Source organism: Salvelinus namaycush, chromosome 14, assembly GCF_016432855.1.
Source record: "Salvelinus namaycush isolate Seneca chromosome 14, SaNama_1.0, whole genome shotgun sequence".
NCBI lineage: Eukaryota > Metazoa > Chordata > Actinopteri > Salmoniformes > Salmonidae > Salvelinus > Salvelinus namaycush.
The window spans coordinates 26,511,148-26,523,987 of record NC_052320.1 but is presented as its reverse complement, the minus strand read 5'-3'; the positions used below and the strand labels follow the sequence as shown (position 1 = coordinate 26,523,987).

Here is a 12,840-nt window from a genome sequence, read left to right as displayed (position 1 = left end):
CCACCGTTCATTTTTCCCATAGGAAATTTTAGAAACACTTAAAATAAGGGCTGTGTTTTGTGCCGGCTTACCCTGGCGTGATGTTTTGATAACCATGTAAATCTCTCGGACAAGGTGACTTTTATCAATATATTCGGCTCTATTTACTCTCAGATTTGAACATGCTAATTAGCATCAAAGTAGACATGCAAGATTATAAATCCCCGCAGGCTCATTTTTGTGAGAACCATAAATAGGGTTGAAAATGCGATGGAAACCAATTTAACTTGTATTTTTTATTTGGTATGTGGGAGTTTAGCGAATCATGTTTTTTTATGTGCACTACATCATTGCCTACAGCCTTTTATCTGCAACAAGTCAATGTAATTGAAACATCTCTGGTGGGAAAATGCGCATATTGTTTTTATGCAGATTTTTTTTATATTCGCATGAAAATCTGTTGCCAATTGGAAGGCAACCGAGCTAATCGTTTGAACTTTAAAAAATATATTTTTTTACATAGGGACATAGAACTAAAATTGAGGGAGCACAAGTTTGAACTGAGGGGACTTAGCCCCCTTGTGGAACCGGGTAGGCCTACAGGTCAAAAGTTTTTTTTTTTTTTTGTGAATTTTAGTTAACCCTAACCCTTTTCCTAACCTTAACCTAATTATCCTAAGCTGCTAGGTTAATTATCCTTACCTGTTGCGTAAGGTCTCCTAACCTGCTACGAAAAGTACATTCTGACAAGCTCCATCTCTTCTTGCCAAGATGGTGCGAACTATTCTGTCGACAGTCCATATAACTTCCTGTTAAGAGAGAAGCAAAAGAGGAAGTCATGGCGAACACAGAAGGACCCGAGCCCCCTCGGACTCGAAGAAATAGTAATAAAAACATCCTTACAAGGATCAGACATGGACAAAGCTCTGGCCGGGCAATTAGTCGAGCGACAGAGGTAAAATAACGTTACACATTTAGAAATCCTTGCTAAAAGAAGACATTACAAGGGTTTGGGACGAAGAAAGACAGTTAACTAGCTTGCTTGCTAACTTTCGCTAACGTAACTGTTATTTAGCTACGTCTACACAAACGAAGCGCTGAGACCGCTAACTAAATAGCTAGCTAACGGCTAGCTAAAATAGGAGAAGTCGGAAGTGTATGTAGTCATTACATTAGATAACTAACGTTAGCTAGTCAGTATGGTAGTCACGGCAACCCAAAGGAAAGTTGTCGCTATCTAGCTAACAGTTAGCAGGCTATCGTTACAGCTATTCGATTTGACATAAACTGGTGTAACTGTTAGCTAGCCCAGTCACTGATTTGTGTGTTTCATTTGCCCAATCCTTGACATGTTTTTGCTCCTATGGTTTTCCTTCTTGTCCTTAGATATCTGAGGCCCTACTCCAGGAAAGAGACCAACAGGCCCAGTGGCATGGGATTCCAGTGCTGCTGCAGAGACTGTATGACAGCAGTCACCTCAACAGTGACCTCTCCCAGATCCACTCCATCATCAAGGTGCAAATAATACTCTTCCCAGACCTCGGTCAGAGCTGTAATACCACACGTAGAGGCAAAGGTTTCATGCTTGTTTTTCCCATGTTAGCTGTGATGGTATTTGCTGTTGAGTTGACAGGTGTGGTGTTCACAACATGTTTGTGTTGTCTTTGTGGTGTGGTAGGAAGTGTCACCTTTTCTCTCCATGGAGGCTATGTCGTTTGTGACAGAGGACAGGAGAACAGTGCAGAAGTCCACCTGTCCCAACACATACACCTTTGACCTCTTTGGAGGCATTGATGTAAGTCTCCAACATGTTGACACAGAGGCAAATATAACTGTCTTGTCAGTGGTCATATATGCTGTGTCAGGGTTTAATTCCTGCTTTGTCCTTAGTTACTAGTGGAGATTCTGATGAGACCCACCCTCACCACACAGATGAATGTCCCTAAAAGTGAGCCACATTAAAACATTCCTTGGTCATAGTTTTGCAAATGTGAGGAACCAATTTAAGATGCCCTGAATACAATCTAACGTGTGTTCTCTTTGCAGTGAGTGATGACCTTGTCAAGGATTGTTTAAGTGTTCTGTACAATTGTTGTATATGTGTAAGTATCAATGCCATTGATAAATAGGGTTTGAATGCATGCAAGATAATATCTGGCAACTTAACACTGTCTGACACAGAGGGTGATGTCCACCCTCTTATCTTTATTTTAGTCAGAAAAGGCTAATCATTAGCTTTCCCACATTTTCAGATGGAAGGAGTCACAAAAAGTCTGGCATCACGAGATGACTTTGTCATGTTTTTGTTTACACTGATGTCAAACAAGAAAACGTTTTTGCAAACAGCCACATTGATTGAGGACATTCTAGGGGTCAGGAAGGTAAGGATAGCCTAAAAACCCTTAAGATCACTGTCAATCCTTACAAATGATTCATTAAAATTGGCTGAATCCCACTGAACCTAAAAGATGCAGCAGAATGTCAATAACCTGTACCTTCTACCTTCCTCTTTGTGCTCCAGGAGATGATCCAGCTGGAGGACATCCCCAACCTGCCAAGTCTGGTCCAGAGTTTCAATCAGCAGCAGCTAGCCAACTTCTGCCGCATCCTGTCAGTCACCATCTCTGAGCCAGACATGGGCAACGATGACAAGCACACGCTGCTGGCCAAGAACGCCCAGCAGAGGGCCAACCCCTGCCCGTCCCACTCTGAAGTCAACCAGGGTAAGACTGCTCTCACCATTGAACCTGAGAGAGACTGGAGAAGGAGTTCTCACATTCAATAATTCTTATTCATATGACTAGCATTTAATGAAGAAAATGCTTGTTAATGACTTGTCCCTCTATTGCTCAGCGATGCGTGAAATGAGAAGTTTATGGATTTGCACTCCTCAATGCCTCTGTTTCCTTATCACTCTGTTGACGGGAACGAGTAAATTGATAATCAAATAATCTGTTCTCCCCCGTGTGTATCAGTGGCCCTGCTGAACATCCCGGGCTTCATTGAGCGGCTATGTAAGCTGGCCACCAGGAAGGTGTCGGAGGCCTCGGGGCCATCCAGCCTGCTGCTGGAGCTTCAGGACTGGTACACCTGGCTGGACAACGCCCTGGTGCTGGACGCACTCATGCAGATGGCCACAGAGGACGCCGAGCAGAGCAGCACAGGTCAGAACAATAGATAGACATGCACTCTCCTTCACACATATGCACGCACTGTAGGGGTGAATATTTTACAAATGTTCCATCCCGAGAACAAATCACTTTTTTAACCCAGTGTTTCCCGCCAAAACTGGAACTGTCATTCAAAAGCATATAAATAGATTGTCTGGATGTGACTAGAGCTTTGATCGAAAATTCAGGCCTGATGCTACCTGAGCCTGATGAGCCCTACATTTAAATACATTTTATGAGCCCAAGCCCAAATGATTGTGCCTTTTATCCAATACATATATGATATATAGGCTACTCCACATTACGCAAGACAGAAAAACATAAAAGTCCATAGATGTAGCTAGCTATATGCTCTCTTGGGTAAATAAATGAAACAAGCTTCAGTAGTCTAATCTTTACGATTGTGAACTGTATTACTGTACTGTGTTGTATGATATGGACTGGAATTATGCACCTCGTTCAAACCATGATAAAGCTGAGAGAACGTGGTTCTGGTGCAGCACATGCGGCTACAAAGTTACAAGTATAGGCTAGCGAATTTGATTTTAATTTTGAAATATAATGGAGCCTATTTGTATAATTAGTAGGCTGACGCATATACATTACCAGTCAAAAGTTTGGACCTAGGGTCCTCCCGAGTGGTACAGTGATCTAAGGCACTGCATCGCAGTGCTAGCTGTGCCACTAGAGATCCTGGTTCGAGTCCAGGCTCTGCCGTGACCGGGAGACCCATGGGGCGGTGCACAATTGGCCCAGCGGCGTCTGGGTTAGGGGAGGGTTTGGCTGGCAGGGATGTTTTTGTCTCATCGCGCTCTAGTGACTCTTGTGGCGGGCCGGGCGCAATGCACGCTGACACGGTCGCCAGGTGTACAGTTAAGCGGGCATTGTGTCAAGAAGCAGTGGGGCTTGGCTGGGTTGTGTTTCGGAGGATGCACGACTCTCGACCTTCGTCTCTCTCGAGTCCGTACGGGAGTTGCAGCGATGGAAGACTTTAACTACCAATTGGATACTATGAAATTGGGGAGGAAAAGGGGTATAAAAAAATTCCAGGGTTTTTCTTTATTTTTGCTATTTTCTACATTGTATAATAATAGTGAAGACCTCAACCTCAACTGAAATAACACATGGAATTGATGTAGTAACCAAAAAAGTGTTAAACAAATCAAAATATATTTGAGATTCTTCAAAGTAGCCACCCTTTGCCTTGATGACAGCTTTGCACACTCTTGGCATTCTCTCAACCATCTTGATGGAATGAATTTAAATTAACAGATGTGCCTTGTTAAAAGTAAATTTGTGGAATTTCTTTCCTTAATGTGTTTGAGCCCATCAGTAATTGTGACACGGTAGGTGTGGTATACAGAAGATAGCCCTATTTGGTAAAAGACCAAGTCCATGTTATGGCAAGAACAACTCAAATAAGCAAAGAGAAACGACAGTCCATCATTACTTTAAGACATGAAGGTCAGTCAATACAGAAAATGTAAAGAACTTTGAAAGTTCCTTCAAGTGGCTGGTAGCCTAGTGGTTAGAGCGTTGGACTAATAACTGAAAGGTTGCAAGATCGAGTCCCCGGGCTGACAAGGTGGAAATCTGTTGTTCTGCCCCTGAACAAGGCAGTTAACCCACTGTTCCTAGGCCGTCATTGAAAATAAGAATTTGTCATCTCAGTTTGTTAACGTACACTGTGCTCTTTCTCAGAGTCCTCAGACGAGAGTTCTCTGGCCACCAGCCCTCTCAGACACCGTCTGCCCCAGTCCATGAAGATTGTTCATGAGATCATGTACAAGGTGGAGGTGCTCTATGTGCTCTGTGTGCTACTCATAGGCCGCCAGAGGAACCAGGTGAGAGCCAGGTATCTGGAGTTTACAACAGTTGGTTTGGAAAAATGGGTTTGTAAAGTTTTTCTTAGCCACTGCCCCAGTCCATGAAGATTGTCATGGACTTCTGCAGTACTTGCTCTTTGGGGGTTTAGCCTGGGTATCTGCAATGCACAATGCAATTTGCAACTGTCGATGTAAAAAGGGCTTTCTCAAATAAATGTGATTGATTTGTAAACGTATCGTGCCTTTTAAACAGGTTCACAAAATGCTGGCAGAGTTCAAACTGATTCCAGGACTTAACAACCTGTTTGACAAGCTGATCTGGAGAAAGCAAACATCTTCCCATGTCCTCCATGGCCAGAACCAAAACTGTGACTGCAGCCCGGTAAGAACACCCCTCCGCTCTGGGACTGGGTCAATGGGCATGTTCACACTGCACCTTAGGCCAGGGTTAAGAGCAGGTTTAGCGCCGACTTTTCGGGGTTAGCCCCAGAAACTCGGTACCAAAATAGCCAATGTGAAAGCGTCACTTTCACTAAATGTACATATGCTTGTGATGCCTGTAATGTGTTATGCACGTTATTTTGACAATTCAATTCATAATATTGAATCCTTCCATCTGAGGATAAAAAAAGAAAATACTTTCATCCATGCAATAACATTGGTTGCTATGCCTAATAAAAATGGTTGCTATGCAGACTGGCTAATGTTTTTTCACTTGGCCAACTAAAGCTACAAACTCTACAGCTGGAAGGGCAGCAAACGCTCCATTTTCCTCGTTGTCATAGCTTTTCTATTGACATTTAATTGCATATATCCATGATGATAATATTGTTGCATGATTTCGCCTGGATCAGAAAAGATAGTGTCCTGTTAGTTCACAGCATTCTCTGCACAGCGATGAGATCAAATTTTTAAAGTTTAAAAAATGTTCCGATGTCGGACAGGCAGACAAGCAACGTTTATACAAACCATCACTGTTGGAATTCAAATGCTAGGCCAGAATCAAGAGGAAATAAATGTTACTAAATGTCTTATTGCTTATAACATTTGGTTGTTTGTCCGTTAGCCCAGGGCTTTAGAATACAAGTGTGAATCCTTAGCCCAGGGTTAACAAATTCTTGGGTGAACACAGGATAAGCTAGCCCGGGGCTAAGAACAATGCAGTGTGAAGGGGCCTAATGTGGTAATGGCACAGTAGCACTAATCACTGATATTGATCATCCTCTCTCACACAGGAGATCTCCTTTAAAATCCAGTTTCTACGATTACTCCAGAGCTTCAGCGACCATCATGAGTGAGTACATTAGACGAGAGCTGTGTTCGAATACCCATACTAACATACTGTATACTACATACTATTAGTTAACGTACAAGAGCTTCGCCTGTCTACCAGAAGTTGATGCTGTTGCAATGCAACCTCTTGCTAGCTTGTTAGCATAACAAATGACTAGCTAAACATTTTACGATTCCGGGTGTGTTCGTAAATTCAAACAGGAGTGCCGAGTGCGCTCTGAGCGTTCGTAAATTCAGAGCGTTTCGCTCTCGGAGTGTTCAGAGCGCACACTGGACGCTCTGGCGGAGGAGTAGGGTTGATCCGAGCGTTCTGGCCTCACAACGGCAGTCAAGCACCCAAGTTAACTGGTTAACGTTGGTTAGCTTGCTAGCTACATCCAGACACAAATTAGAGAACACCTCACTCTGACCATTTTACTTGCCCTAGCAGAGCTTGTTAGGCAATTATGTTATCCAGAACGTTGGTGACTTTAACTGCTGCTGACAATTGCGCTTTTTGCCGACTTACTGACACCGGCCATATTAAACGGGTGTTGAGCGTTCGGAAATTCATCAGTTATTCTGCGCGAGTGCTCTGAAATCAGCGTAGATAGCCAGAATTAAAAGTCCATTGAATCGCACAACAACTATACCACTTAGCTAAAAATTGTGAATAATCAAGTCAATAAACGTTGAGTAGTTAATATACTGCCTGGCAAGTTCGATGTATTAGTCGCTAACTAACGTAAGCTTTACATACCGGTAAAGTACCTACTGCTGTAATGCTATGCGGTTCGTAAGGATAGCGTAGCTAACAAATTGTCAGCCAACATAACGTGTAATGTAACTTATTTGAAAAGTCATTACTTTATTACTTTGCTCAACATTTTATTAACATTTATTATTAGTTAAAGCAATGAATTTATATCCGCTATCTAGTCACACTTCGGCACCACATTTTCGGCCATTTTCTTCAAATCTGAAAAAGTAGGAAGCCACGCCCATTTTCTGAAGACTTGCATTTTGGGCCCTAAAAGCATGGAAATAGTGTCCACTGCATGTATACTTTGTATTTTGTCGCATTTAGTACGCCACCAGGTAACTTTTGGCATACTAACTATATCCATACTATGACCAATAAGCATACTCTAGTCACCTCCCAAATAGTACGGTTAGTATAAGTATTCAAACACAACTTAGGTGTATGAAAGAAACTATATTGCTGGGGAAGTAAACACATCGCCTGATATACACGATGAAAGTCCTGCCTCCTTCCTGAATCATATCACATACTGTATTTGAAAGGACTTCAAGATTATATCTTCAAATTCATGAAAACGCTGTCAGATAAGATATACACTGAGTTATACATAACATTAGGAACACCTGCTTGTTCCATGACTGACTGACCAGGTGAAATGATCCCTTATTAATGTCACCTGTTAAATCAATTTCAATCAGTGTAGCTGAAGGGGAGGAGACTGGTTAAAGAAGGATTTTTAAGCCTTGAGACATGGATTGTGTATGTGTGCCATTCAAAGGGTGAATGGGCAAGACAAAATATTTAAGCGTCTTTGAACAGAGTATGGTAGTCGGTGATCGGTTTGAGTGTGTCAAGAACTGCATCGCTGCTGGATTTTTCACGTACAACAGTTTCCCGTGTCTATTAAGAATGGTCCACCACCCAAAGGACATCTATCCGACTTGACACAACTGTGGGAAGCATTGAAGTCAACATGGGCCAGCCTCCCTGTGGAACTGTTTTGACACCTTGTAGATCATGCCCCAATGAATTGAAGCTGTTAGGAACAACTAGGAAGGTGTTTAGAATCTTTTGTACATTCAGTGTATGTAAAAAAGGGATAGGCAACTCCAGTCTTCGGGGGGCCAGAGTGGTGTCAAGCTTTTTTCCCCATCCCTAGCATACACAACTGATTTTAACTATTTTCATTCTAAAAAAGGTCATGATTAGTTGATTATTGGAGTGAGGTGTGTTAGCTTGGGCAAAAGTGTGACACCAATCAGGCCCCCATAGGACTTGAGTTGGCCATCCCTGAAAATTATATTCTTATTCATGGATTCATTTACTTTCTTTCAATTTTATTTTTTCGTAGGACATTGGGTATGGAGTTTGGTACCATCTCAGTGAATCTGCCATTTGGGTCATGTCTGATCTTTCCTCCTCCCTCTCAGGAACAAGTATCTCCTCCTGAACGCTCAGGAGCTGAATGAACTCAGTGCCATCTCTCTGAAAGCCAGCATCCCTGAGGTGGAGGCTTTTGTCAACACAGACAGGTATGGCGCATAGTTAGGCTGACGCACAGGGATGGAGGACATTTTGTTCTGAATTTGACAAAATCCCCCATTTTGCATTCTCTTTTCGCTCTACTATATAGAAATCTAATATGTGATGGTAAAAAGGGCCTCCTGACACGGCTACTTTCAGTCATGAAGAAAGAACCAGCTGAATCCTCATTTAGGTTAGTGCGTGTGTTTACTCCAGGAGTTAATGAGTGAAACATCATGCCACAGGTATAGAAAGAGGAAGAAACCCCAGTCTCTGTCTGTAGGTTCTGGCAGGCGAGGGCGGTGGAGAGCTTCCTGAGAGGGGCCACCTCCTACGCTGACCAGGTGTTCCTGCTCAAGAGAGGCCTGCTGGAGGTACAGAGGCTGTTGCCAAGCCAGTGAGGGGACACACCTATGATATAACAGCTTTCTAGTATTCATTTAAAACCTCCCAATAATCCCTCTACTCTGTCCCTCCAGCACATTCTGTTCAGCATCATAGACAGTGGCTGTAAGTCCAGGGACGTGCTGCAGAGCTACTTTGACCTGCTGGGGGAACTCATGAAGTTCAACATCGACGCCTTCAAGAGGTTCAACAAATACGTCAACACCGAGGAGAAGGTAGGTCAGTGGACAGGGCAGAGGGGTTAGGGTCAAGACTTCAAACCACTGAGAAGCAAGGAGAGTATATGTAAATAGATGGTCAGTCCGGGGCAATTCCATGGTAAGAGTCATGCTGTGACACAGATTTTTCTATTTAAAATGTACACTGCCGTTCAAAAGTTTGGGGTCACTTGGAAATGTCCTTAAAATAACATCAAATTGATCAGTAATACAGTGTAGACATTGTTAATGTTGTAAATGACTATTGTAGCTGGAAACGGCAGATTTGTTGTGGAATATCTGCATAGGTGTAACAGTTTAGCTTTCGTCCGTCCCCGCGACCCGGGCTCGAACCAGGGACCCTCTGCACACACAGACAACTGACACCCACGAAGCATCGTTACCCAGCGCGCCACAAAAACCGCGACCCTTGCAGTGCAAGGGGAACAACTACTTCAGGTCTCAGAGCGAGTGACGTCACCGATTGAAACACTATTAGCGAGCACCACCGCTAACTAGCTAGCCATTTCACATCGATTACATAGGTGTACAGAGGCCCATTATCAGCAACCATCAGTCCTGTGTTCCAATGACACGTTGTGTTAGCTAATCCAAGTTTATAATTTTAAAAGGCTAATTGATCAGTAGAAAACCCTTTTGCAATTATGTTAGCACAGCTGAAAACTTGTGCTGATAAAGAAGCAATAAAACAGGCCTTTAGACTAGTTGAGTATCTGGAGCATCAGCATTTGTGGTTTCAATTACAAGCTCAAAATGGCCAGAAACAAAACCCTTTCTTCTGAAACTCGTCAGTCTATTCTTGTTCTGAGAAATGAAGGCTATTCCATGTGAAAAATTGCCAAGAAACTGAAGATCTCGTACAACGCTGTGTTCTACTCCCTTCACAGAACAGCGCAAACTGGCTCTAAACAGAATAGAAAGTGGGAGGCCCCGGTGCACAACTGTGCGAGAGGACAAGTACATTAGAGTGTAGTTTGAGAAACAGACACCTCACAAGTCCTCAACTGGCGGCTTCATTAAATAGTACCCGCAAAACACCAGTCTCAACGTCAATAGTGAAGAGACGACTCCGGGATGCTGGCCTTTTCTTTCAAAAACAAGGACATTTCTAAGTGACTGCAAACTTTTGAACGGTAGTGTATGTCAAACAAAAAAACAATGATTGAAAAGTTAAACAGACCAAACAACTCGATGCACAATGACTTACTTTTAACAATTTCCACAGAAAATGTTAAAACACTTGAACAGTGCAGATGGAAATGACCCATCTGCACTGGAACTGCCCTCAGTTAAAACCTTATCCCTACCAATTGACACCCTTGTCCTGTTACATGTTTGGTTTAATTTCTGCTTCCTGTGTTAGTTCCAGATGTTTATGACCCAGATCAACAGCTCTCTGGTGGACTCCAACATGCTGGTGCGCTGTATCATCCTGTCCCTGGATCGCTTTGAGAGCCAGATTGAGGATGTGAGCGGTAGGTCCGTAGAAATAGGCTGAGGCCTTCTGGTTAACACACGTTTGTGGCTGCTTTGTTGGTGGCTTTATGGTAGTGAAAATATGGCTGCTCTTGGTCATTTCTACTCTTGGTAGTCTTAGTTACCCTCTTCTGACTCCATGTTTCTCTCCCATCCCTCTCTGTCCTGTAGTTGTGGAGGTGCTGTCAGAGTGCAGTCTGCTGTCCTACATGGCCCGCGTGGAGAACAGACAGGCCTTCCTATTCAGGCTCGTCAACATCATCAATGTGCAGATACTCACCCAGGTAAGGAAATCCTCTGCTCTGTTAATCATTTCACTATAATACTGATGGCTCACGTGCTATTGCATCCTGCTAGCTAATATAGACTTTACATTCCTGTACTTCTTGTTTCTCATTCAGACATGTACACTTGTCTTCATGTGCATAATCGGCTAACTGGGGCGGCAGGTAGCCTAGTGGTTAGAGCGTTGGGCTAGTAACCGAAAGGTTGCTAGTTCAAATCCCCGAGCTGACAAGATACAAATCTGTCGTTCTGCCCCTGAACAAGGCAGTTAACCCACTGTTCCTAGGCCGTCATTGAAAATAAGAATTTGTTCTTAACTAACTTGCCGAGTTAAATAAAGATAAAATAAAACTGTGATCCTGCATGTTTGATGGTGGCTGAACCTAATGTTAGGAGAATGTGAGCTGTCTGAACACCAGCCTGGTAGTGTTGATGCTGGCCAGGAGGCGGGACAAACTGGCCTTCTGTCTCAACGCCCTGAGGGAGAAGGAGTACGCTGAGAAATACCCCGGCTGCCTGCTCAACAACTTACACAACCTGCTGCGCTTCTGGCAGCGCCACTACCTCAACAAGGACAAGGACAGCACCTGTCTGGAGAACGTGAGTGTCCTCGTCAATGCACACACACCCCGTTGTTACTTTTAATGCTGTCTACTGTATTGCAGTAATTGGTGGTAATTCTGTATTGGGACACCTGTACATTGGACCATTCTCCATCCTATTTGGTTTTCAGGGGAACTGTTGTATCTCTCTCCTATTCTCAGAGTTCCTGTATATCATTTACCTACTGGAAGGAGACTGTGTCGGTTCTGTTGGACTCAGACCCGACTTCACTATGTGCCATAGCCAGCTACATCGACGAGGCCTACATGGATCTGGGCAGAGACTTTCTGGAAGTGTAAAACCTTGATTGCTGCCTCTGGATGGATGGAGGAGAGTCAATGTCTCCATTCACCTACAAACTGAAAGATCTGAGCTCTCACTCCTCCATATAGCTGTTATTCAGGGATCCTTAGGTCTACAGAATGACTGTGTGCATAGTTTTGGGCTTGTGTGTGTTAAGTGTATGAGTGGACACTTGTGTCATGTGTGTGGAGCCGTGTTGGGGTGTATAACATGTCGGACTTGGGAGTGTCCATTCTATTGTAGCTGTGGAGGAGAAACAGTCAGCAGCCCCAGAGGACTGAGGTTCCTTCAGCCTTTCACTAATAGTATGGATAGGATCTCTCCTACCCTCTGGTTAAAAATTTAAAAAACACCCACTTCATAGTGTCGCCAAAATGTACATGGTGATTACATTGGCAGATGGTACATATTGTACAGAGTACTTACAACTGGTATACCTTTTTGTGGCACAATTTCAGAGATTCGCAATTAATTGTCTAGTGTAATAGTTCTACAGTAAGGAAAGGTTATAACAATCAATTTGAGTTTGTTTGCCGATGTAATGCATGTAATAACATTTTGATGTGCAGTCACACGAACACGATGTGTAAGTACACCGACTGGAAGAAATACATTACTCTATCATTATGTTAATGTTTTAGGGACATTGAGGCCTAGATTCAATCAGATCAAGTGTTAACCGGTGATGGCCGACACCAGCATAGCTGATGTTTTTTTGGGAGGTGAAACTGTGTTGAAGCTGTCAAATTGGTGCTCTTGTGATCCTTGTCACAAAGCCACAACGTCCCACTCGCTTTAATGTTCAGAACAAGAATGTGTAGGCTATATAGAAATAATGACGCTCACATTGAAAATCATTCACCAAAATGAGGATTTCTGTCAGCCTAATGGAGGTGTAGATTACATTGCAGTGCTCAAACTTGTAAACAAGGCTGTGTGGAATTTATCTTAATGCGACTCCGTGCAGCCAATGGCAATGTCCGCTTTAGGTATCTCTGGAGCCGCTTGTGGATTTG

The 12,840-nt window shown here is 43.2% G+C and overlaps 1 protein-coding gene across 3 annotated transcripts; it reads left to right on the top strand.

The window, feature by feature from the left end:
• Window positions 1-807: 807 nt before the first annotated feature.
• Window positions 808-12,167, top strand: LOC120059330 (short transient receptor potential channel 4-associated protein-like). Of its 3 annotated transcripts, XM_039008306.1 has the most exons (19): window positions 808-934; window positions 1,366-1,494; window positions 1,658-1,774; window positions 1,870-1,927; window positions 2,026-2,081; window positions 2,232-2,360; window positions 2,501-2,702; window positions 2,955-3,143; window positions 4,851-4,993; window positions 5,229-5,357; window positions 6,211-6,269; window positions 8,441-8,542; window positions 8,644-8,727; window positions 8,818-8,908; window positions 9,014-9,154; window positions 10,521-10,632; window positions 10,805-10,917; window positions 11,312-11,518; window positions 11,683-12,167. In XM_039008306.1, exons 1-19 carry the CDS (start codon window positions 818-820, stop codon window positions 11,818-11,820), a joined length of 2,316 nt encoding a protein of 771 aa, XP_038864234.1. In that variant the 5' UTR covers window positions 808-817; the 3' UTR covers window positions 11,821-12,167. The 3 variants fall into 3 exon arrangements, with proteins under 3 accessions (XP_038864234.1, XP_038864235.1, XP_038864236.1); XM_039008307.1 differs by lacking the exon at window positions 8,644-8,727; XM_039008308.1 differs by lacking the exons at window positions 808-934; window positions 1,366-1,494; window positions 1,870-1,927 and having other exon boundaries at window positions 1,664-1,774.
• The last annotated feature ends 673 nt before the right edge of the window (window positions 12,168-12,840 follow it).